The 27,608-nt window shown below is 37.7% G+C and overlaps 1 protein-coding gene across 2 annotated transcripts in view; it reads right to left on the bottom strand.

Moving 5' to 3' along the window:
* Nucleotides 1–2,820: 2,820 nt before the first annotated feature.
* The window catches only part of ACOXL (acyl-CoA oxidase like), a 627,156-nt gene continuing 602,368 nt past the window's right edge, over nucleotides 2,821–27,608 (bottom strand). For both annotated transcript variants that reach the window (XM_056813765.1, XM_056813764.1), the window contains one exon: nucleotides 2,821–3,949. In XM_056813765.1, the coding sequence (XP_056669743.1) occupies nucleotides 3,737–3,949 (213 nt within the window). In that variant the 3' untranslated portion in view covers nucleotides 2,821–3,736. The remainder of the gene's footprint in view (nucleotides 3,950–27,608) is intronic.

Below are 27,608 nucleotides of genomic sequence, written 5' to 3'. Positions count from 1 at the left end.
AGAGGGGAATAGAGGTGGAGAAAGATGGGTTACGACCCGCCATTGATTAGGGTCCGAGCCAAGTAGGGAACTCAGCAAAGAAGCAGAGTCCACTTTTTATCAGACATGTAGTGTCACTGACGTCAAGCGTTATGTGTCTCCTGGGTATTTCAGAGGATCCCAAGGTTTTCCCTCTGAATTGTGCCATTCTAGAAACATGAACACCATTAATTAGAAGTTAACAAGAAGCTCAAAGGAGAAGCAGGGAGGAAGAAGGTATTCACTTTAGATCATGGGTTAGAAATCCTGAATGAGGCATGGGTTGATCAAGGAAAAGTGAATGGATGACGGTAAAACCTGAAAAGAAATAGTTTAGAACTGAAATCTTTAAAGAAAGATTTGGAGACAACACGAGAGAAATTGCGACCTTTCTTTCCCTATAAAGTGTCTCGGAACTGAGGGAGGAGGGCTTGCCTCTCACTGAAGATCACAGTTGAGAGGCTTAAGTCTGAGGAGAGCTCTCCAGATTCCAGATTTCCTGCTTTGTGCTTGTTGGACTCACGCAGAGTGAGCAGAGTGATCCTGACCCTTTTTGGGCAAAGGCATCTAGTGGTCTTTGGCCATAAGAATTGTTGAGGTTTGTACTGAGGAGGGCAGGAAAAAGAAGGAACATAGTTTATTATTTGCAAAGAGAACCTTTTGGCCAGTGCTGTAGGACCCTTCCTCCACCTCCTCCTCTTCCCCCTCCCCACCCTAACCATCCGCCCAGTTTACCCAAGATGAGATCATCTGACTTGAGGCTGCGCTTCCACCACCTGTTCTGCCCGCGCGATTCTAGCCACGTCTCCCTCCCTTCCTCCACTCTCTTCTTAACAAAGGGCATCAAGATAAGGGAGGGATAACGGAAAAAGCAAAGAGTCATTACCTACAACAGGGCGGGGGGGGGGGGTAGAAAGGTAGAAAATGAAGGGGACTGCAGTGAGAATAATACTGCTAATAATTTTAAGGTAAGAAGGTATCTTCCAATATCTAAGAAAGGTGTAGAAGCATACCTGTGGAAGAATAGTGAAGTCACTTTCCGGGTTTCAAAGTCCGATTAAAAAAAAATTCTTTTTAACTATGGAGACTATAACGTTATCCTGACAGCAAAATAAAAATATATACAATAGCAAATCTGGCAACAACAAAAAAATGTAAAGAAGATTCCAGAGGGAAATTAGATGGAACTTTGGAAGGGTTTATATACTGTAGGAAAGAGTAGTAGAGTTCAGAGGCAAAGGCAAAACATTCTTTGTAACCACTCATCTCATCGATCCCACACGTTTCTTGACAAGGCTATTGGAGCTTCTACAAATGGTACAGCACACAGATTAACATTCTTGGAAGAAGAATGGACAAAGAGAAAACAATGGATGGGCATGACTTATCACTCCAATGAAATCTCCATGGTCATTCCCACTAGAGAAAAAAAAAGTTAATCTGGCAATTTTCTGCTTCAGATTGGGGGAAGGGAAGAAGGTATGGGGAAAAGGAGGGGGAAAGAGAGAAGATGCAAAAGAGGAAGTGCCGGAAAGGAGGGAAAAGAAGAGAAAAGGAAAAGTGAAATAAAAAAGGCAATGGAGACAAGGGAAAAGAAAAAAGGAAAGAAGGAAAAAATGAACAAAATGAGAAAGAAAAGTTGTTTGAAAATCTAGCTGAAAAGACCAAAAATCTTTAAGCTAGTCTTTGTGGCTAGGAAACCATTTTATGTAGGGAAATCTTTGCTCTTTTTCTTTAAAGGAGATAGTTACATGGGAAACAAGAAGGCGGAGTAGAAAAAAAAAGCAAACCTCAAAAAAAAAGCAATACTAGGGTTTCTTTACTCTCCATTTAGAAGGGGAGTATGTAAAACTGCTCCATTTGCACAGTGGTTAGATTGCAAAGAAAAACATCACGCATTTCATTAGAAGTTAGTGTCAGAAAACCGGAAAGCTCTCTGCACAGAGGAATTGTCAGAAATAAACCAGGTGCACCCGGGGAGCAGGCAGCTTGTCAATGAAAGAGAGTGAATAGTGACAAAGAAATGGGGGTGGGGAAGAAAGAAAAAGATTTCACAAAATCCAAATAGTGCTTTTTCAACAATGAAACACTTTTGCCCCCCCTCCCCCCTCCCCACCGTTCAAACAATCATTTGTACTTTTAAAATCTGGGATGATTTGAACACCTATTCCATGATGATTTGGACATAATTAAAGGAGGATCTACAACTCTGGTAACACTGAATGTTACTATTACAGTGATGTTTGCTGGCATAACTTCAGTAACTTTTGTAGGACTGCTGATCCGGAAACAAAGCTTTCCTGTGAGTCTCCTAGGAGGTGATGGCAAAGCCCAGAGTCCTGTCTTTTCCTCCATCTCTGCCCCACCCCACCCCCTTTATTTTTGCTAGAATTCCAGGGTTTACTCACTAATTTAGTTGGACTGTAATTTCTGACTGTGAGGGGGTGGGGTGGCCAAGGGTTGGAAAAAATCAAAGAAAGGCACTAGTTTCTTTTTCTCTTGACTCCGGAACCTGAAAGGCCACACAAAATGATTTTACCCAGACGAACTCTTTCCACTCCTGTTTTGTTGGTTTGGTTTGGTTGTTGAGGACATGGAAGCACATGGCAGAAAGCGTAGAAGGTGGATATTTTGTCCATAAAGTAAGAAAATCAAAATCCTAATACTAGAATTTTGAGTGCAAATGTTCTTGTGTTTCAGGACCCCAACTCAACTTTGATGATCTTGTTAGATTGAAATCATCATAAACGCCAACCAGTATTCTCTACTTGGATATCTAAAGGGACCGAGAACACCATGCCCTTTGTTTTTATTTCTTTATTAAACTTTTTACATATGTTTCTACTCGACAGATTAAAAACATTATGTGGTAAAAATGTTTTAAAATGTGTTTCTAAATTCTCTCCTTTCCCTTTCCAGAAGTTGTTTGCATGGTTTGATAAATAGATCTGAGGACTGGTCTGGTTTTCCTGGACTTCAGAGCATTTGCTTTAAGATCTCCTCGGAGTAAAATTCCAAAAGATGTTATCAGTCAGTCATCTCTGGGGCATTTCCTTATAAGAAGCCAAGTGGGTCTGACTCACTGAGACAACTAACTGCTTAGGCTGGCTGGGGCAGGGGTTAGAAGGGAGGGGAACCGGGTGGGTTTGTTTGCATTTTACCAGCTTTCCCCGAATCCCTCAGAATTTGACTTACTCCTATCAGGGGGAATCCCCTCTGTGAGGATGGATCCCTTTGACTTTAAACCTGCAGAATCAGGCAAGGACAACTCATCTCCCGGCTTCGGGCGGTTCCTTCCGGGGAGACCTCAATGCGGGCAGTGAAACGGTATGGCTGGGGCAGCAGAGTCTGCTCTGCTAGCAGAGACAAGACTGGAAGTCCTTTCCCGAACAGAACTTTCCACCTCCATCCCCACCTCTACCCCACACTGGACCCACTCCTTTCATTCCCTGGAGACTCCAGTCCAAACCCATCAGCAATCAGTTTCATGCTTCTTGCCTGCCTTGGCCGCAGTGACCCCGTTGAAAGACAGCTATAGTCAAAGACCCCAGCGGCCCCATGCCTTCATTGCCTGGCCCGGGTTTGTGCCTTTTCTATTTTTGCAGGGGTCAAGTGATCAAGCATGGACCTAATGGGATTGTTTTCCTGGTAAAGCTTCCTGATTCTGTGAAATGAACCACCGTGGAGACTGCAAACATAACACCAAAAACAACACGCTTTATAATTTGGCTCCAAATTTGGGTCGCTGGTGGTCCATTCCTTTCCCAGCCGACTTCGACTGCTCTTGAGGCTGGGGTGGAGGGTAAAATGCCCAAGCTGCTCTGGGATTGGGAATGCCAGCGATCGGGGCGTGGATGGAGCTGTGAGGGATGTTAAAGGCTGAAATCACCTTCAGTGCATCCTCCTTCACCGAATCACATAAATTCAGCAACTGCAAGACAAAACACAATTCGGGGTCAAGCTTTGGTGCTTCATCCCTGTGGGTGCCGGGTATCTCTCCCCCTACTCAACCCATCACACTCAGTCACTCAATGCGCTGTTTGGGAGCGCTCTCTCCCCCTCTCCCCTCTCCCTCCCCACCCCCAATTTTTTCTCTCCCCGGTTCCCCTTTCTGTCAGTCTTTGGCAGGGAGCACACCTAGGATACCTCTGTCGCTTGCCTAATAACTTACCTTCCCCAACTGTTGCTCTAAGCTGGTCCTAGGATCATGAAAAAGGTTTGCGTGTATCTCCACCCCTCCCCCTCCCAAAATAGATCATAAATCCCGGCACTACTCCCAGATTTCCTAGATTCACTCTAGGTATCATCCCTCCCTACCCATAGTTTAATAAAAAACAAGGGGGGAATCAATCCTGGGGTAACCAACAAAACCCTCTATCACCTACCCGCAGTCCTTCCACAAAGAATGTCCTCTGACTCATTGAATTAGCTACTGTGGTTTGTTGCAGCTTCCAAAGTTTTGTAATGCCAACATAGCCTAGAAAGGGAGCTAGGTTGTGTGTAAATACACTATATTACACCTTTCTAGCAGATCAGAAAAACCTCCGAAAGTTGGAAAAATAGAATCCTGACTTCCTGCTGCCACATCCCAGTACACAGTCTGAAAGCTGCTCCTGACTATCTTCTTTGGAGATAGGGGCATGGGCCAGGTATAGCTCCTAATTGATGTGTCATTTTTATCAACTTTTGAAAAGTTATGGCTGGTAATGTTTTCTCAGTGGAGACTTGTACAACCAATAGGGCATCTGTTTTTCTGTACCTTAGCAAAAAAGGAGGGAGAGGAGGGACAAAAGAACTTCTGCCTTTCCCAGTCTTCACTCTTAATTCTCAAAGCTTCACTTCCTTTCCCTTAATTCCATTTATTAAAGAAAACCTCGAAAAAACCTCAAGGTTTATTTCCACAGCTTTAAAATCATGATTTACACAACTGCAAGCCTTACACTCTCATGTGGTAGGAGTCTTAAAACTTGAACTGATGATGTGAAGACCACAATTTCCTTTAAAACATGATATGGCCAGAACACCCTTTCTGGGTTATGCTCAAGCAAACAGAAGATGCATACAAAGAATGGAGGAAGGAAAAAAAATGTCAATTCAATACACACTAGTGATAAGAATTTCTCAAAAGAATTTATCTTTCTTCCAAATTTGCTCTTCCAGAGGAGAAGTTTGCATTGTACACTAAATAGTGCAGCTTGTGGTAAAGAATCAGATCAGTACTGAAATCCTTTTGATCATTTTGGGGATGTGTTCTAAGTTCAACTTTCTATGAGTCACTTTCATTTGCTGAGAGTTCCATGTTAGCAAATAGCATTGCTGACTAATCACTGGTTACTGTAATTATAAAATGTACCTAATAGAAACCTAAAAAAATAACAGGAATGGATTTGAGAGATGAAAAGGATCTTAAGAAATTACCTTGCTCCAAATTTTATAAATAAGGACACAGATCCAGAAACACTTAAGATCTTCCTATGGAGGACTTCCTACTTATATTTTAACTTTCTTTTTCTTTCCAGCACTATGCACGGTGCCTAGTTGATACAATATAATGGGCAGGAGGAAGACCTGAGTGACAGATAATCAGAAAAATCTTCATGAAGAAGATGATATTTAAGTGGAGCCTTGAAGGAAGCTTAAGGATGTTAAGGGACAAAGGTTTATAATGGAGTGCATTCCAGTTACAGCAAATGCCCTGGGGACTGGGTCCTATGCTTGTTCTTTTAGGGTCCTAGGGGAAACTGAGGGATTGGAAGGAGTGATGTCTGGTTATTGGAGATCATGAGTCTTCATCAGTGTGATTAACAGTTGATATCACTTCGCCAGATTTAATTAGCTTTTAGAGGGAGATATTTATTAAGCAAGTATGGTTAGAATAATTGGTACAAATATACCCCCAACAATTGTGACATATTCTTCAACAAGTACATTCAGAATCTAGGAAAAAATGAACACAAGCTTTGAATACACAATGTGGCAAAAGATAACTCACTGCTTTTGGTTGTTAGAAGTCCTTTACTCCCCCTCATGGGGGTCTCATGAAGTTATCCTTAGTTATGGTATAGCTTTTTTCTAGGATCCTTGTAGAGGCCTGAAGATGCCTTTTCTCCATATATCTAGTTTGTCCTCAGCTGCAGATGCAGGGACTACTCTCAGCTATTCTGGGAATGCTGTTAGAATATCAGTGAGAAATCCAGATTCTCCAACATTTTGCAATTTACAAGGTCTTCTTGAAAGTAAGAAGGGAAGAAGAGAGAGACGCTCTTATTTCCTCTTCTTCCCCTAAGTAAATCTTCTCAGCATCTTTAATAAAGTTACTTTCTCCTTTAGCAGCCAGGGTCCTGAATGTTCTAATCTGAAATAGCTTGTCTTTTCATACAAAAGCCACAACGAGACTGCCATCTTCAGCCAATCCCAATATCTGTCTTGCGCAGCAACACTTCATTTCATTTAATGGCTTTGAGCCCCTCCAAACTGATCAAATACTTCTTGGAGCATGGTCTAAAGCCCTTGATTGATCAACTGAACAAGATAGTCTCATCTCAAAAAGGCATCGTCTTGTTATTCATTTTTGATGGTGTGAGTGATTGTTTTATTCCAGAAGTCCAGGACTAATTATTGAATTAGGGGCATAGAACACTTTTACCTAGTGGGCATGGTGTGGGGAGGAAGAGGGACATCTTCAGGGATAGGAGATGTGCTGTCTTATTTGAATGAGGAGCAATAAGAAGTTTGGCTGACCTGTAGTAAATGCTTGATTGATTTACTTTTTTTTTTTCATAATCAAAAGCAAAATGAATACTAGGACTCGGGTTTCTGGACCCCCAACTTTAATAAAAATAAATAAATTTATAGCCCCACACTTCAGCACTTTAAAGATACTTTATTTCATAGGTTTATATGTTCTCTTCATCTCTACAGATTGTAAGTCTTCTATTTCTTTGTTAATTTTTGTAAATTTGTCAATTTAATTTAATTCTAGAGTTCAATGGTACTTTAAGTTTTGCAAAATACTTCATATATATTATCTCTTTTAAGCCTCATAATACTCCTGTGAGACTGATAACTTAAGGTATTATTATACCTATTTTATTGATATAAATATTGAGGTTCAGAGACGTTACATAATTTTTTCAAAGGCAAATAGCCTATAAGGACTATAGGCAGGATCTGAACCCCAGACTCCTGACTCCAAGCATAGCTCTTCACCACTACAGCATACATGAGCTTCCCATATAGTCCCATGTTTCTCACTATCATAATCAATATGCAATTTTAAGAATTCTTAGAAAGAAAACAATTTATTTTGTCTCATAAAATCCAATCACCTTCATGAATAGTATATATCAACTGAGGGGGCCAACTTATTTCCTGCTGTTTACCTTCTTTATTGACCATACAGTGTTGGATATTATTTTCATGGATTATGAGTTGTTGCTCTGCTTAGTCAGAATTACCAATTCAATTAGTGTCTGTAATGAAAAAACAGTCATCACCCCTTGTTCTACCAGCTGCTGCTCTGAATTCACATTTATCACTCGCCTATATCATATCTTCATTTCTGTAAAAATGTGGATGATAGCTGGTGAAAATAATTAACAACTTTAGCAAAGTTACAGGGTACAAGAAAGAGAAACTCCATTTAAAATCACTATAGACAATATTAAATGTTTAGGAATTTATCTACCAAGACAAACACAGGAATTATATGAACACAACTACAAAACACTTTTTCACACATTTAAAACTAGATCTAAATAACTGGAAAAACATTAATTGTTCCTGGGTAGGATGAACTAAAATGACAATCCTACCCAAATTAATCTATTTATTCAATGCCATACCTACCAAACTACCAAAAAACTTTGTTATAGAATTAGAAAAAATTATACAAAGTTCATTTGGAAAAACAAGAGATCAATAATATCAAAGGAAATAATGAAAAAATGTGAAGGATGGAGGCCTAGCAGTACCATATCTTAAACTGTACTATAAAGCAGTGGTCATCAAAACAATATGGTACTAGCTAAGAGACAGAAGGATGGATCAATGGAATAGACTAGGGATAAATGGCCTCAATAAGCTAGTGTTCGGTAAACCCAAAGATCCCAACTTTTGGGACAAGAACTCACTATTTGATAAAAATTCCTGGGAAAATTGGAAAACAGCATGGGAAAAATTGGGTTTAGATCAATATCTTATACCCTATACCAAGATAAATTCAAAATGGGCAAATGACTTAAATATGAAAAAAAAATTATGAAATCATAAATAAATTAGGTGAAGGTGAACATAGAACAGTATACCTGTCAGATCTGTGGGAAAGGAAAGAACTTAAGACCAACCAAGAAATAAAGAACATTGCAAAATATAAAATGAATGACTTTGATGATATCAAATTTAAAGGGGTTTGTACAAACAAAACCAATGCAACCAAAATTAGAAGGAAAACAACAAACTGGGACAACATTTTTATAACAAAACTCGTTGACAAAGGCTTAATTTCCCAAATATGTAAGGAACCAAGTCAAATTTACAAAAAAATCAAGCCATTCCCCAATTGACAAATGGGCAAGAGACATGAATAGGCAGTTTTCACAGGATGAAATCAAAACTATCAATAAGCACATGAAAAATTGTTCTAAATCCCTCCTGATTAGATAAATGCAAATTAAAACAACTCTGAGGTACCAACTCACACCTAGCAGATTGGTCAATATGGCAACAAAGGAAATTGATAAATATTGGAGGTGATATGGCAAAATTGGGACACTAATACACTGCTGGTAGAATTGTAAATTGGTCCAATTGGTTTGGAGGGCAATTTGAAACTATGCCCAAAGGGCTTTAAAAGAATGCCTACCCTTTGACCCAGTCATACCACTGCTGGATTTGTACACCAAAGAGATAATAAGGAAAAAGACTTGTACAAAAATATTTATAGCCACATTTTTATAGTGGCAAAAAATTGGAAAATGAGGGGGTGTCCATCAGTTGGGGAATGGCTGAATAAATTGTGGTATATGTTGGTGATGGAATACTATTGTGCTGAAAGGAATAATGAACTGGAGGAATTCCATGTGAACTGGAACAACCTCCAGGAACTGATGCAAAGTGAAAGGAGTGGAACCAGGAGAACATTGTACACAGAGACGGATACACTGTGGCACAACTGAATGTAATAGACTTTTCTACTAGCAGCAATGCAATGACCCAGGACAATCCAGAGGAATTTGTGAGAAAGAACACTATCCACATCCAAAGAATGAACTGTGGGAGCAGAAATGCAGAAGAAAAAATAGGACTGATCATGTGGTTTGATGGGGTTATGATTGGGGATGTTGTCTTTAAATAATCACTCTATTGCAAATATTAATAATATGGACATGGGTTTTGAATAATGATACATGTATAACCCAGTAAAATTGCCTGTCAGCTCTGGGAGGGGGGGGAGGGAAGAAGGGAGGGAAAGAACATGAATCATGTAACCATGAAAAAATATTCTTAATTAATTAATTTTAAAAAAACCAACACAAAATTTAGATGAGTCATTGTTACTTTAAGTAAAAAGTTTTGAGATTAAATCAATCGACATCACTCTTCTCTTTACCAGCCTTTTGCGTCGTTATCCCAAAGCAGATGTTGCAGGAGTACATGACATTATTTAACTAAGGTCTCAGCAGCCCAAGTCTCATTTAATGCTGAAGCTTAGAAACAACAAAAAAGATATTCAATACACACACACACACACACACACACACACACACACACACACACACACACACACTAAAAATACTCAGCACAGGTCTTGTTAAGTATTCTACAAGCTCAAATATCCCACACTAGGAATTCCAGTAGATGTAATAATTGACTTTCTCTTCAACTACCTCTCAGTCTGTTTTGTTGTTGTCTAGTCGTTTTTCTGTCATGTCCAACTCTTTGTGACGGCATTTGGGGTTTTCCTGGCAAGAATATTTCTTTCTCTAGCTTCTTCTACAGATGAGGAAACTGAGGCAAAAGGGTTAAGTAACTTGCCCAGGGTGACAAAGCTAATAAGTATCTGAGGCTAGATTTTAATTCAGGAAGAAGAGTCTTCATGGCTGCAGGTCAGGCACCCCATCAACTACAACAGTCTCTAGGTCTTAGTAGCTATTTGAAGCTCCAGAAGTATAGCTGATTCACTCATTCATCCAATCACATTTCACCTTTTGATTCAATTAAGTAACTTTATTTAAATCTCCCAAAGGTATTATAAGTCCTTAACCCCTTGTTGTATCAAAACCATATCAACTGGGAGTATATTCTGTCACCACAACAATTGAGTTGGGTAGAGAGACTATATCCCCTATCCCTTACAATTTGGCAGCTATGCAGCAGATGGATTTAAGAGAGAAAGGGTTCACATACTTCCCTTTGGCCTTATTGTAGAATTATGCAAGTTATTTAACCTCACTGAACTCTTGGCAAATCTCTTAAGACCCTAAGTTATAATCAGGCCTGATGGGTGGAGGGCATTTCTACTCCCAACATATATGTCAAAATGATCTTTCCTATAAGTTAATTCACAAAACACAAAGCAAATGATCCTCATAAGATTCACCTATCTTTATCCTACAAATAAAACGGAAAATTGTGGCACACAGACTACTCATTATGATAATTTTGTTTTCAACAGTAAATTTTCTCGTGTTAGCATTTTTGTTTGATTTTTGTTTTATTAGAGAGACCCTGTTGGACCTGGATTTGATTCATAGACTGAATCAAGTATTGAATACTTTTCATTAGGATATCCTTGCAAATTTCTAGAAAATATGTGCTCTGAAAAAAAGCAAATATAAAGAAAATAGCATAAGTATAATGAAGAGCTATGAACATGTAATAATCCATGTTCTTTAAAAATTTTCCAGCATAATAATAAAAAAAGAGAAAAACCAAGTGTTTAATAAATAATTTATTTCAAATTGCTATATAAGATGGGAAAGGCAAGGAAAAGATGTGTTATTTTGTAGCTAATAATGGTTAAGTATGTGAGACTATGTAAAATGGAATTAAACAACAAATTTCAAATCTTAAAGCTTAGTCATATCACCAAACTTGAACTGACTTCCATTTGTGCCTCTGCTTATTACTAAAATTGAGGACAATTCTTTGGGAAAGAGAAGGTGCCAGCATAGCAGGGAATATTCCAATGACAGGAATAGTTAAATTATGATGAGAGGGAGCTCCCCATCACCTACATACAAAACTCCTCCCTTCAGAGAGATGATAGAGAAGAGAGGATTCTAAGAGGGTAGGCTTAGCTAAAGGAGAGAGGTTGGACTGCTTGGAGAGGACTCTGAAAGACAGGGTAGAAGTAAACCCTCTGGATTAGGGTTAAGGGCTATCATGGTAGCCCCACATCAGTCAAGCTTCAAGAATGGATGTTTTAAATAACCAACAGTTGTGTTGGCAAGCCTATGGCACATGTGCCAGAGGGGGCTGCTCCCTTCCCACTCTCCATGCATGCCTGGGGACATTTCTCACATCACCTGTATCTCTGTCCAGCAGCCCAATGGGAGTGCTTCCTCCCTCCCCTGTCTGTGGTAAGGGGTGGCTCACATGCAGCATGAGGGTTGCAGTTTAGGCACTCAGTCTTTAAAATAGGTTCACCACCACTAGCCTATAGAGAAGAGCTCACCAAAAAAAAATATTCTAAAACAGCATTGGTGAACCTTTTTCAAGTTCAAGTGCCCAGAGGGAAAATTCAAGCTCTCTATGAGCCCCTGCATTACTATAGAGAAAAGAAAGAGGAAGTGCTTGCTTTGGGCAGCTGGACAGAGATGCAGGGCATGCAAAAAAATATACTCAGGTGCTGGTAGGAGAGGGAACAGAGCAGCTCCCTGAGTGCCAGATCTGCACACATACCACACCTTAGCCAATACTGTTCTATAGTGTAGAATCCAGTTCTCTTTCACTAATGAAAACTTTGTATTTTAACATTTATAATGGATGTTCCTCACAGCAGCCAGGTGGAGTAATATAAATATTATTAATCCCATTTTATAGATAAATAATTTCTTTTTTTTAAACTACTAATAGTAGTTAGCTCTATATTAGTTTAAGGCTTACAAATCACTTTATAAATATTTTCTTATTTTATCTTCACAGCAACTTTGGGAATGCTATTATCATTCCCATTTTATGGATGAAGAAAACGAGGCTGAGAGATTAAGTGACTTTTCAGGGGTCACACAGTCAGTAAGTTGAATTTGAATTCAGATCTTCCTATCTCTAGGTCCAAAATTATATCCAGAATGCCAAATAGCTACCTTTCTACACTTTTTTATTGTGTTTTTATAATCTTAAAAATAATAAATAATAAAACAAAAATAATAAAACTAACATGTTCATATATAGACTATAGCTTCTTTTTTAGTTTAAATATATAATAAATTCAATATGTAACTTTAAAAGCTGTACTACTTGTCTAGCTCTTTCTGACCTCTCTTCTGTTTTCTCCTATGCATTAAAAAAAAAAAAGATGTTTCAACAATGCTCTTTTCTTCCCCTGACCCACTTTATCCTTATTTTTCTATCTCTCCCACCTACTGCCATTCATTTACAGAAAGAAAAATAAAACCCTTGTAACAGATATTCATAGCTTAGTCATGCAAAACAAATCCCTTTGGCCATATCTGAAAATGTATGTCTTCTATTGCAAATTGCTTCTGTCAGAGGATGGGTTACATGCTTCGTCTTCAATCATCAGTACTCATAGTTAGTAATTGCACTGGTCAGACTTAAGTCTTTCAAAGTTTTTTTTTTCCTTCTCACTTTACTATCTATCGGTTCATGCTGGTTTCCTCTAATGTCTCTTAACCTCTCCATTTCATCATTTTTATAGTAAAATGATATTCCATTATATACACATAGTGTAATTTGTCTAAACATTCCCCAATTGATGGATGTTCTTTAATCTTTAGTTCTTTGCTATAACAAAATAGCTGCTAAAAATATTTTTATGCAAATGTATTCTTTTCCTCTTTATTTGATCTCCATGAGGTATAGTCCTTGTGGTATTGCTGGGTCAAAGGATATGCACAGTTTAGTGTCTTTGGAGGCACAGTTCCAAATTGCTTTCTAGAATGTCTGGGCCAATTCACAGCTCTACCAAGAGTACATTAGTGTGCCTATTTTCCCACAGCCTGTGAAGGAACTTTCCCACATACATATAACTGTGATCAGTGTTTTGAAAATTATATATAATATATGAAATACTTATCACATGCATTATATATATATACATATATATATATATATAGTCAGAGACAGACAGATGAATGGACAGACAGGTAGATAGATAGATAGAGAGAGAGAGAGAGAGAGAGAGAGAGAGAGAGAGAGAGAGAGAGAGAGAGATGGATGCATGAATAGATAGGTAGGTAGATAAATTGATAGGCAGATGGATGGATGTAAAGGTGAATGGATAAATAGAAAGATAGATCAATAGATAGCTTGATGGTTGGATGAATGGATAAATGGATAGATGGGTGGACTGTTTGATTTTAATTCCAGAAATATTTTTTGTGGGCTTTCTTCAATATTACCTAGTTAAATAAAGTTTCCTGTATATAAAGAATTTTCAAATGGAATCTTATAGAGTTAAGTATTAGTTATATATACAGTTAATTATGGAATATGTAGAATAGCTATGGCTTGTACTTGTCCTTTAGTTTTCTAAGTTCTTGCCTTTTGGTCATTTGATTGTGTAATAGTAATAATTGACATTTATATATAACCTTAGATTACAAAGTCTTTATTTCATTTTCTCACTTGACCCTTAGAGCAACCCTGTGGGGTTAGGGTCTGTATTATCTCCATTTTATAAATTAGGAAGTCAAAGCTCAGAGAGATTAAGTAACTTTCTCATGGTAAGACAGCTACTAAATGTTAGATGTTAGATTTAAACATAGGTCTTTTTTGACACAGACACATACATATATGTGCATATGTATGTCTATATGTATCTATAGACATGTATATATAAAATAAGACTAGGAAAGGAGAGTAAACAAATTGATTCTTTTTGTTTCTTGTAGGCAGCTTTGATGAGGGAGAAAGGCTGTTGAATCGCAGAATTCCTGAGTTTTCTGAACTAAGAGGTCACCTTGGAGGTTCAGCCTCCCATTCACCACTAGACTACTTTCTATTGTCACATAGCCTGAACCTGAATAACTAGTGAGAGGGAAATTTATTACTCCATGAAGCAGCCCATTCCATCTTTGAACAGTGTTCAGTGTTAGGAGGTTCTTATGAATAGCTGAAGTCTGCATCCTTCTAACTTCTAGTCATTAGTCCTAGTTATGCCCGGCCATAAGGTTAAGGCTAAAATAAGATGAGAGGATTATCTATGAATGTGAGCTATGTATATTCTGCCTCTACCTCAGTACAGCTCAAGTACCTCCTTCTCTATGAGGACTTTCCTGATCCCCAGCTGCTCGTGCCTTCCCTCTCTCCCTCCCTGAAATACCTTCATTTTGTATATAGTCCATGTATTCTTACACACACACACACATACACACACACAGAGTCTTAGGACAGTTTTAAAATGTGAAATTTTAAAACTTCTCTAAGATTTCTGCGATACTCTGCAAGTATGTATGTGTATCTCTTTAAATACAATAAGTATATTAAATGTTATATATGATTGAGAAATATACAGTATATACATGTTTACATACATACACACACATCTTCAACTAATTGACAGAAAAGTGCTAAGTACTATCAATGTGAAACAATCCCTGCTCACCCTCGAGGAAATTATATTCTACCCAGAGAGACAACACACACACACATGGATGTGAGAGATAGATATGGATGTAGATACATCTCTTACATACATGCATGTGTATAAGTATATACATGCACATATTATAGATACAGAAATAATTATTCTAGATATTTATGTGTATTATAGATCAGCTACAGAATACAATAGATGGAGGGCCAGGCCTGAAAGGGAGAAGATTCATCTTCCTGAGTTCAAATCTGGTCTCAGACACTTATTATCCCTGTGGCTCTGGACCAGACACTTAACCCAGTTTGCCTCAATTTCCTATATTTTCTATAGATTATTCCTAATCTATGAAATGAGCTGGAGAAGGAAAGAGCAAACAACTCCAGGATTTTTGCCAAGAAAACTCCCAAATGGAGTCATGGAGATTGGACATAACTGAAACAACTGAACGACAACAGCACATATTCCATCTGTATGTGTTCAATATATACAATCAGACTGAGAAAGGATGGTAAACAAATCAATCACAGGGAACACATCAACACACATAAAATAATGATATATGCTTACATGTATTGCATGTATCTATATGTAACATGGAAATGTGTTATCTATGTATGCCTACATGGAATTTTGTGTCTGTTTGTACTGTGTCTATATAATTAGATACATATTATATTGTGCACACATGTATGTGTGTATATTATATAAATAATATGTGTGCATTGTCTATGTGGTTAGAATATAATCTCATTGTAAACTTGAGGGCGGGGACTATGTCACCTTTGTCTTTGTATCTTTAGTACTTAATGCATTTCTTGGTATATGTATTAAGTACCACTATTAATGATCATAATGGAATTAATTTAATTAATAAGTGTTAATACAACACATATAAATAAGCAAGTGTGTATATATACACATAAGTGTGTGTGTGCACATGTGTGATCATATGGATCTCTCTTATCTACTTGAGTTCTGTTCTGATCTACTGTTGGTGTCTCTTTACAGTAAGCTATTGTAAATAGCAAAATATGTGTGGAATTTGGATGTCTTTCCTGGTGAACCTAATGGGCTTGAAATGGTAGAATCAGAGTATCACAGGGCTAGGACCCCTTATGCCAGGCCAAACCCCCACATATATGAACATATTACAGGTCTGTGTATTCCTTATCTCACTCTCAGATCCCAAGAGCCCCTTAATACAGTGCCAGTCAATAATGTCTAACCTCTCCTGGCGGGGATTTACCCTGAATTTAATGTGAATGAGATTCCTCTGGATGGGATCTTTTTTGGCTACACTGGAACTTGCTGATTCTATGTACCTATAAAAGAAGGGGACGACAACCTCCTCCAATTCTGGCGTGGGCAGCTGAGCTGCAGTGTCAGTTTAGAGAGAATAGATCTATTGCTGTTTTTATTATGAGAGCAGGGCCTAATCCACAGAGTTTGGGGAAGAGGCTGCAGAGCATCAGGGAATCCCTGAATCCACTGGGGGAATCTCTGCTATAACAATGCTTTGTACAGTCTGTCAATCAGCATTTATGATATTTATTTATTTATTTTATTAATTTGCTAATCACCTACTATGTGCCAGATACACTAGCCTTGTATAAGGACAAGAAATGAAAGAGCATGGCATGTATACATGTGGGTAAATAGAAAAGACACAATATAAACACAAGGTCAATCTTGATGGGGGGAGGAATCCAGAGAGTTTCTTCCAGAGGTAGTACTTGAGTTGAGAAGTGAAGGAGGATTCTGGAGATTCTAAGAGGTGAAAGTCAGGAGGGAGTGAATCCCAGACATGGGAGTCTTATCTGTGCAGTCAGAGACAAGGGATGGAAGACTGTGTGTAAAGAATGGCAAATAGGCCAGTTTGGCTGAACTACAGAATTTTTGAAAGGGAGTACTGGGCAATAAGTCAGAGAAGGCAAGACTGTGAAGAGGTTTCAATATCAAATAGTAGAGTTTGTATTGAATCCTAGAGGAAACAGTCATGGAAGTTACTTAAGTAAGGAGCCATTTGGTTAGACTTGTACTTTAAGAATATTACTTTGGGGCCAGCTAGGTTGCTCAGTGGATAAAAAGCCACAGCGAGAGACTAGAGGTCCTGGATTCAAATATGACCTGAGACATTTCCTAGTTGTGTAATCCTGGGCAAATTACTTAACCCCTCTTGCTTAGTCCTTAGTGTTCTTCTGCCTTGGAACTAATACACAATATTGATCCCATGCCTATATGAACACATGCCATTTGATCACTGGGTTCAAAACCACTATCGGCACCCTCGACTCCAGGCAGCATCCCCTTAAACTCCCCCACTCTGTCCTTTTCAGCAACTTGATTCTCCTGTCAGTACAAACTCTCAACCTTTCCCCTCTACATTGGATATCAGCTCCTTTAGGTGGTTATTATTATATATAATATGTATTATATATATAAAAACCAGGCACCAGAAATAGCTATAAAGACAATATTTAACACTCTTTCCCCTCTGCTTCTTTTGTTGTTCAGTTGTTCCAATTATGTCTGATATTTTGTGACCCCAATTGTGGTTTTCTTGGCAGAGATATTAGGAGTGGTTTGCCATTTCCTTCTCCAGCTCATTTTACAGATGTGGAAATGGAGGCAAACAGGGTTCATTGACTTGCTCAAGGCCACACAACTAATAAGTGTCTGAGGCTGGATTTTAAACTCATATCTTTCTGACTGCACCATCTAGGTACCTGTCCTCATACTCTATCTCTCTTCTTTTCACTCCCAGTGATTGATAAGAGACTTCCTACTGCTTTCCAGTTTTTTCAGAGGGAAGCATAAATAGTACAGGATAAGAAGGCATGAATTAGTAGCAATCTGCCTCAAAGATCTCATTATTTTCTCTTTCTCACCTCAAACCAAACCCTCTTCTGAATTTCCCCATTTCTGGGAGGAAGAAAAAGGGAAGGAGAAAAGGGAGGAAGGAAAGGAGTAAACAAACATTTATTAAATACTTACTATGTGCCAAGCACCATGCTAAAGACTTTACAAATATCTCATTTGATCCTTTCAACAGTCTTGGGACATTAGTGCTATTATTGTTCTTATTTTATAGTTGAGGATATTGAAGCAGACAGGTTCAATATCTTGCCCAGTGTCACACAGCTACTAAGTTTCTGAAGCTAGATTTAAATTCAAGTCTTACAAATTCTATCCAATGCACTCTCCTTTCAGCAGCCCAGATTTTCAGCCTCCTCTCTTTTCTTGAATCAACTAAAATTGCTTTCTTCAGAAGTACCAATGATCTTTTAATTGCTAAATATGATGGCTTTTTCTCATTCCTCATTCTCTTTGACCTCTTGAAGCATTCAATACTATTAAATACTCTTTCTAGGTCATGCTAAAATCATAGTAGGTTACCAATCAAATGTCAGACCACTATTTCAGTCCTTTCAAAATCTTTCTGGATCCTGAATCTCTCATCCGTTATGCTAGCTACCCTTTTTTTGCTTTGTATCCCCATTCAATCTTGATAAGCATGCTATCTATGTCTTTATCCAAGTCTTTGAAGAAAAAAATAGTTGACCTTAGTAGTTAACTACAGTTTTCATGCCACATTTCATGCCCAAGTTGTAACTGATAAAATGCTATAAATGTTAGCTGTTCTCTACTCTTTATCTCACCTCTGAAGAAGACCCTTATCAGCTTCATTTACTTCATCAGAGAAGGCTGGCAGCTACATACATTTCAATACTTGAGTGGATCTGTGGTCTTGTTAATGCAGGTATTTCCTTCCATTGCTTCAGATCATAGGCCATCTGTGTCTTCTCCTGTGCAACACTCACTCGTATTCTTCCATAGATTCTTCATAGGGGAAATATCCAAAGTCTCAGAGACTTTCCTCTAATATTTTTTTTAAAAGGGAGGGCTAGCAAGGGAGCAAGTGAATGGTCCATTAATTTCCCTCACTTACATTTCATGTTGGACATAACTCTTCCATCATTTCTGTTCAATGATACTCCTACAATTTCTTGAGTTGCCATAACCTTGGTAGTAAAAGGGCAGTGTTTGTGCATCTCCATCATCTAGCACAGTGTAGATAGTCAACAAATATTTGTGAAGTCAAACTGAGAATCATTTTTGTAAGCCTGTTTGTCTTTTCTCATTTTTTATGGATGATACTCTTATTATATATATCTATCAGTCTCGTAAAAATGTCACAAAGATGAGAAGGTAGGCATCTGGACCTTTAGCTGTTGACACTCTCTCTCAGTCAACTTTTTTGAATTTCAGTAACATGTATGATTTTTCTGTTCTCTTAATACCTTTCACTTCATTCTTGGAAAGAATTAATACTTTGAAGATTATTTGGCCTCTGCCATAGTCTTCTGTAGTCCGCACTTCCTCTGACCTGGCTGCTCTTCTCAATTTGTTCCTAACTGCTATTTCTATTTCTTCCAATAGCACTTCAATGAATGTGATAGTAGAGTCCAAATATGGTATTTTTCTATCACTCTGATGATGAAAATGGATCATTATGGAATTGTTGAAAATTCATTCCATTTAACATTTATTTGGGGTCTTCCTGCCAATTTGATGAATGGATGCTCTGAGCCTTCTTTATACTAGTTTGTACCTCTGCTGCTTTCCTCTGTTTCATAAGGCAGTGTTACTCATTATCGTTTCCCATCCTCCTCATTAGTGTTCTTAACTGCTGGTGTCTTGGTTGCCATCTTTCTCTTCTTAGTAAGAAGTTCATGTAGTTGCTAAGACAGTTTTGAGGCTTTTTTTTTTTCCCGCTTGATTGTGACACATACTTTGCATTGGTTCAATTCTTATAGGAATTGATGATAATCAAGGTCAATATTTTTGTCTTTTTTCATTTCCAATTCTTTGGCATTGACCTTTCATTTCAATAGGCTGAAGGCATCGCAGTTGTTTATAACATTTTCTTGTCAGTCCTTTTTCTAATTAGATTCTTTATTAATAATTTTTACTTGTGTTCTATCCAGCTAATGGCTTTGACTATACAGATGATCTGATATGGTTTTCATATCAGTAAGCAGCCATTTCCTGTCTTTTCAGATTTCAATTTTATGGTTTGTGATTATGTTTGACACTCACCATTTCTAGCCTTTTTCAACTTTCCAATGTGTAAAAAGGCTTGGATAAACTCAAGTCTTCATGACTCTAGGGTCAACTCTATCCAATGAGCCACTTAGCTGCCTCTAAGTATCTGTCTTAGACTCAATGCTAAGTATTAGATCCAAGGCAGAAGAGTGGTAAGGACTAGACAATTGGGGTTAAGTGACTTGTTCCAGGTCACACAGCTAGGAAGTGTCTGAGGCCAGATTTAAACCCAGGAGCTCCTATCTCCAGGCCTGGCTCTCTAGATACTTGGCCACCTACCTGCACTAATTTATTTTATATTCCCCCTTTCTGCCCACACACAGGAATAGCAGTTTTTTTTTTTTCCCCCAGAGAGTCATTCCTACCTATCTGGGGGTTGCAATCATTTTTCTATATGAGTAGGAATGAAAATTATTTCCATTGCCTGTTTATTTTGCTCCAAGTTATCTAGCTAGTCTGTCTTCAGTAATTTTGCATTTGATTTATTATTCTTGAATGGCCATGGTCTGTGAATATGGTGATTGCATGGGATGGGGGCAGAATATTAAGCCATGATTTTCAGGACTGCGAGCCTAAAGCACCTTACACTGTGAATTTTAGATTTACTCTACCCTGCTTAGTCTTTAGAATTCTAGCAACCAGGAATGTATACACCCCCACTTAAGGATTAACTGTAGGGGAGGATGGCCTATGACTGGCATGTGCTAGCAAGTGACAAATCAGAAAAAAACGACTGACCCCCTGGGCTGTCCTAAGCTAAGCTTAAGCCACCATTGGTACATGTGAAACACAGGAAGTGATATAAAGAACTGCCTATATATTTTGTGGTACTTCCTGTGAGGGGCTCTCTTGGTGGCAGCATTTGGTGTGCTTGCGATTTTGGCGGAGTTTGGTGGTAGAGTTTATTGGGAGGACTCTGTAGCGTGGTTTAGGTGAGGTGTTTCTCTGAACAAGAGATCTTGGTGAGTGATAAGGCTGACTCCCCTTTTCCTTGACCTTCTGAAGGTACTAGCCCCTGAGGAGGCCCCTCATCTTGGAGGAGGCCTCATGGCTGGAAGCAGCACTAGATTAAATCTTCTGAGAAGGCCCCTTGGTTGCAGCCTCTGAACTCCCCTTGGGCTTAGCCCAGGCTGGAGCAGATCTCCTACCCTTTCCCTCTTCTCCTTCTTCATAATTTCTTCCTTCTATTATAAATAAACCACCATAAAATTCCACACTGACTTGAGTATTTATTGGGATTGAATTTAAATCCCTGGTGACCACTAATATAATATAATCAGTTTCAACCCCTAAATTTTACCCATAACAACACTGAGCAAGAAGTAAATAAGAGCCCCATATTATCTAAGTATCAAAACAGACCTTCACTTGATTTGGGGAATATTGTCAAATAATTTGGAGAATATCTTCACCTCGGTGTTTTGCAGCACATGTTGGCATTTTTTACAATTATCTTCAGAGTGATCTTTTTGCCTATGCTCACCATAAGAACAATAAAATGAGATTACCAAATATTCCATGAAATAATGTTTCCTGTCATCTTTGGGTGTAAAACTCCTTTGTTTTCCTTTTCAAGGAGAACCCATGGTCCATTTCTGTAAGTTCCTCATTTCTGACAGTTTTGTTAATTGAGAGACTATCAATATTGACATAGTCCAGCTCTTCTAATCATATGCCAATAATAAAAACCTCCACTGAACGTTAATATCTACTGGGTTCAATGGAATTGCTGCTCAACAAGGAATTGTAACTATGGGTTCTGTAGATGTTTCCAAGAAGTCATGTATGACTTGAACTCTCTGGGAAATCAGCATGAAAAGAAGTAGGCATGGGCCATGGACTTAAAGGGAAGGAGAGCTTTGTCCAATGCTGAATCCATCACTGAGTCTCCCTAGACTGAACAAAATTGCTTTTTTGCAAAATTTATGAACCTTTAAACCTTCTGATAGGACTTTGAATGCCTTTGTTTATTTAAGAAACCCTTACCTTTGGTCTTAGTATCAGTTCTAAGACAGAATAGAGGCCAGGAATAAGCAATTGGATTAAGTGACTTGCCCAGGGTCACACTGCTAAGAAGTGTCTGGGGCCAAATTTGAAACCAGGTCCTTCCAGTTCCTGGCCTGGATCTCTATCCATTGTGCCACCTAACTGCCCCTTTTGAATTCCTTTAAAACAACATCATTGTGGTTTCTATCTGCAAACATCAAATAAACAATAGATACAAAATACCCTATCACTTGTGGCAATAAGTAATGAGTCAGTGAGATATTGAAATGGTGCTAGACTTGGAATCAAGATATTTGGGTTTCAATCTCACCTTAGACCTTTACAAGCTATGTAACCACAGGCATTTATTTCACCTTTCAAAGGTTCAGTCTTCTCTTCTATGAAATGGGGCTATATTTAGAGCCTGGGCCACACAGGCTTATAAGGAAAGTGCTTTGGAAATCTTAAAGCACTCAAGAAGTGAGTTATTGTTCCATCCTTGTGAAGGTTGGTCAAGTTTCAAAGAGATTGTCTACAATATGCAGTCAGTCAGTAAGCATTTATTAAACACTACTATGTACTATGCACTGTGCTAAGGATTAAACTTACAAAGGAAGTCAAAATACAGTACCTACTCTCAAGGAACTTAGATTCTAATGGGGAAAGGCAATATGTAAACAGCTCTGAACATACACAAAAGATATATACTGTGTAAATGGGAAGTTTTTTCAGAGGGAAAGCAATAGCAGAAGAGAGGTCTGGGAAGAACTTCTTTTCCCAAGATTGATATTTTATCTGAGTCTTGAAGGAACTCAGGGAAGCCAGGAGGTAGAAGTGAGGAGAAAGAACATTCTAAGCATGGGGGTGGTCAGTGAGAGGAAAGGAAAGGAGGTGGGAAATGAAGTACCTTCATAAGGAATAGCAAGAAAGTCAGTGTTGCTGAATCAGAATATGTGGAGGGCAGTAAAGTATAGAAGAAGAAGATTAAAAAAAATCAGAAGTGGCCCAGTTGTAAAGGGTTTAAAAAGTCAAACAGAAATTATTTTTGTCTTATTTTCATAACCTCTTTTTCTCTTTGTTAATAGGGTAAATGTTACCTTATATATGAATTTCATGCCAAAACCAAAACAAAACAAAAAGAGCCCTATCTAGTTCTGTAATGATCCCTTACCTGGTTGACCTTAACCCCTCTAGACCTTAGTTATCTTATCCTGTAAAATAGAAATGGGGAAGAGATATGGACTAGATAACCTTTAAGTTTCTTTCTAGTCTAGATTCTATGGCTAATAAGAATGTATTGTGGCACAGTGGAAAGCATACTGTATGAGGATCTGGCTTCACTACTTTTTACCAGTGATGCTAAGAAACTTCAGTTGTCAAATGTGGGTAGTGGTCCAGATGATTTCTTATTAAAGCTAATGTCCAATATTAATTGCTACATTTGAATTATTTGGCTATGGCAATCCATTGTAAGCAGTAGCATGGCTTTTAAAAAATGGTGTACAAGGGGCTCCAAAAGACTGCCAATAAACTTACCTTTAGTACTGTGATATCTAAATTCTCATCCAGAGACCAATGAGTGGACACACTATTGGAAGAAACTAATGGTATCAAATTTGATGTTATTGAAATAAATTAAATCCAATAAACCAGCAGGAAGTTAAAGCTAGGTGGAAAGGATGGCTCATAGATTTTTCTCAGAGAGCCAGAATGCATGATAAAAGGACCACCAGGGGAATATTTATAACTGTATTATTTAGGGAAGAAGACAAAGAGATAAGTAAAATTTTCAAGACCTGTACAACTATCTCTAATTAGGTCAACATATACCATAATATTTGACAATAGCTAGCAAATCTACTGATTATCATTATTTTTTAAACTCATTCTGAAATCTGTATAGTCCACTCAGAGCTTAGCATTTGATTGAGTCAAGGGTTTGCTTCCTAATATTTTTGTTTTTTCTATAAAGTGTTCAATGGCTTTGATGAAAAGTTGGGAATATGTCAGAAAGGTGAAAAAATATTAAAAATAATGGATCAGGAAAAAGGGATGAAAGAAAGGGATGAAAGAAAGACTATGCAGAAAGCTTATGCCTATGATGGTGAATACTTTCCTTGAGACAAGAATCAGAAATGACAGTGAATACCCTTACAAAGAATGAAATTGATATAATTTTTTTTAGTTGAAACTTTTTTTAACATTATTTTTTATTTGGTCAATTTCAAACATTATTCCTTGGTTATAAAAACGATTTTCTATTCATCTCTCCCCTCCCCCAACCCCTCCCATAGCTGATGCACAATTCCACTGCGTATTGCATGTGTCCTTGATCAGAACCCATTTCCATATTGTTGCTATTTGCACTAGGATGTCTATATCTATATCCCCAATCATATCCCCCTTGAACCATGTATCTTAGCAGTTATTTTTCTTTGGTGTTTTTACTCCCACAGTTTTCCCTCTGAATGTGGATAGTGTTTTTTCTCCTGTAACCCTCTGAGTTGTTCAGGATCAATGAATTACCACTAATGGAGAAGTCCATTACATTCAATTGTACCACAGTGTATCAGTCTCTGTGTGCAATGTTCTCCTGGTTCTGCTCCTTTCGCTCTGCTTCAATTCCTGGAGATTGTTCCAGTTCCCATGGAATTCCTCCAGTTCATTATTCCTTTGAGAACAATAGTATTCCATCACCAACATATACCATAATTTGTTCAGTCATTCCCCAATTGAAGGGCATCCCCTCGTTTTCCAATTCTTTGCCACCACAAAGAGTGCAGCTATGAATATTCTTGTACAGGTCTTTTCCCTTATTATCTCTTTGGGGTACAAACCCAGCAGTGCTATGGCTGGGTCAAAAGGCAGACAGTCTTTTATCACCCTTTGGGCATAGTTCCAAATTGTCCTCTAGAATGGTTGGATCAATTTACAACTCCACCAGCAATGCATTAATGTCCTGACTTTTCCACATCCCCTCCAGCATTCATTACTTTCTATAGCTGTCATGTTAGCCAATCTGCTAGGTTTGAGGTGATATCTCAGAGTTTTTTTGAATTGCATCTCTCTAATTATCAGAGATTTAGAACAGTTTTTCATGCGCTTATTAATGGTTTTGATTTCTTTGACTGAAAATTGCTTATTCATGTCCCTTGCCCATTTATCAATTGGAGAATGGCTTGATTTTTTTGTACAATTGATTTAGCTCTTTATAAATTTGAGTAATTAGACCTTTGTCAGAGGTTTTTGTTATGATTGTTTCCCAGTTTGTTATTTCCCTTCTGATTTTGGTTACATTGGTTTTGTTCGCACACAACCTTTTTAATTTGATGTCCCCAGTCAAAATTATTTATTTTACGTTTTGTGACTCTTTCTAAGTCTTGCTTGGTTTGAAAATCTTTCCCTTCCCAAAGGTCTGACATGTATACTATTCTGTGTTCACATAATTTATTTATAGTTTCTTTCTTTATGTTCAAGCCATTCACCCATTCTGAGTCTATCTTGGTGTAGGGTGTGAGGAACTATATGAACACAACTACAAAATACTTTCCATAAAACTAAAACTAGATCTAAGCAATTGGAAAAACATTAACTGCTTATGGATAGGAAGAGCTAACAATAAAAATGACCATCCTACCCCCAAACTTATGTATTGATTTAGTGCCATACCCATTGAACTACCACAAAACTTTTTTACTGAATTAGAAAAAAACATAACAAAGTTCGTTTGGAAGAACAAAAGATCAAGGATACCCAGGGAAATAATGAAAAAAAAATACAAAGGAAGGTGGCTTTGCAGAACCAGATCTCAAACTATACTATAAAAAAGTGGTCATCAAAACAATTTGCTACTAAGGGACTACTAAGGCTAAGGGACAGAAAGGAGGATCAGTGGAATAGAGTTGGGGTAAGTGATCTCAGCAAAACAGTCTATGACAAGCCCAAAGATCCCAGCTTTTGGGACAAAAATCCACTATTTGACAAAAACTGCTGCAAAAATTGGAAGACAGTGTGGGAGAGAGTAGACTTTAAATTGATATCTTAATAGACAAGAAACAACCCATTACTAATATGAGTGTCATTCCTGAATTAGTTTGTGTGCGGTAAGACTTCTGTGAAGATTGGATTTAGCTATTTCCTGATTATGACAAAGAAGATACTTAGTTTAAACAAAATCAGGAATGTCTTGGAAACTTTAAATTACTCCATCCTACTTAGACATACTTTAGGGGAAAATAAAGTTGTAATCTGATTGAACAATGAAGGTACTTAACTCTTATCTTATAGTGAAGCTAGAACTTTAAGTTAATTCTATTTTAAGATCTTAATACAAAAAGTTGTTAAGTAACTCTAAAGGTTAAATTAATCACAAAAAGGTCAAGTATCTTAATACAAAAAGATGTGATATAACTATAAAGGCTAAATTAATCAAAAAATGGTCAAGTAACTAACAAAAAGGTGAACTTAACAAAGATGTGTTAAGTAACTCTAAACATATAATCTAATCAAAAGAAGATGAGAACTAAAAGTATGGGCGGTCTTGGAGAAAAGCCTTTGATGTGATTGGTAGATGTGAAAATTTAGAGGAGGAGACACAAGGGTGAAAGATCTATATATTTGGATCACTTCCTCTCTCTGCCACCTTTTGCAGCAGAGAATTGGATGATAGTAGTGTGCTGGCCTTTTGGCATCTTAGCGTGGCTACAAGCTATTGTCTGGTTCAGTGGTGAGTTTCTGGCTGAGTTTCCCTCCTTTACTTTTCCAACTTTATCCCCTTAGAAGCCTCTAATCTTCTTCAGAGACCTAGAGGCAGGAATTTTAAACTCCCTCTGGCACAGGCCAGGAAGGAGAAATACTATATCCTCTTCCCTCCTTCTCCTTAAATTCATTCCCTCTATATTCATTAAATTACCATAAATTTCCAGACTGATCGGTATTTTATTTGGGATTTTCTTCCACAACCAATTAAATCTAGATTTTAAGTCACAACCCTAAAACTATCTTGACACCACCAACTAATTGGAAAAATCAAAATGGTACAAATATAGGAGGAAGAACAAAAATTCAGAGTATACAATTAAAGTAACTCCAGTCCAGCCTATTTAAACATGTTGTTGATGATAAAGAATATAGATGGAAAGAATGGCAGAGATATTGATTATAATAATGTTATAGAGAATTTCAACCAATGAAATCAATTGCCATCATGAAGAAACCAAAAGAGCCCTCAAAGTACTTTAATGAATAAACATTTGACTTATAGGAGTTAAGGTAGGAACAATTTAGAATATAAACTTTGGGGCAACTAGGTGGCACAGTGGATTGAGAGTCAGGCCTAGAGACAGGAGGTCCCAGGTTCAAAACCAGCCTCAGACACTTCCTAGCTGTGTGGCTGGTCAAGTCATTTAACCTCCATTGCCTATTCCTTACCATTCTTCTGTCTTGGAATCAATATACAGTATTGGTTCTAAGATGGAAGGTAAGGGTTTTTTTGTTTTGTTTTGTTTAAGGATATATACTTGTTCATATTACCTTATGAAGAGGAATAGTGTAAAATGATAAGCAGTTCAGCCTCATAAAATTAAGAGAAGTAGAAGATAAATCAGTTTAAAGAAAGATTGGCAAGAGATAAAACCAAAAAAAGGGCAAAAAGCCAAGAACACTTAATAATTAAGCTGGAAGGGAGTCAATAAAAGAGATTAAAAAATAGAAAAGA

This window comes from Monodelphis domestica, chromosome 1 (genome assembly GCF_027887165.1).
Source record: "Monodelphis domestica isolate mMonDom1 chromosome 1, mMonDom1.pri, whole genome shotgun sequence".
Taxonomy (NCBI): Eukaryota; Metazoa; Chordata; class Mammalia; order Didelphimorphia; family Didelphidae; genus Monodelphis; species Monodelphis domestica.
This window is presented reverse-complemented; position numbering and strand designations above follow the sequence as displayed.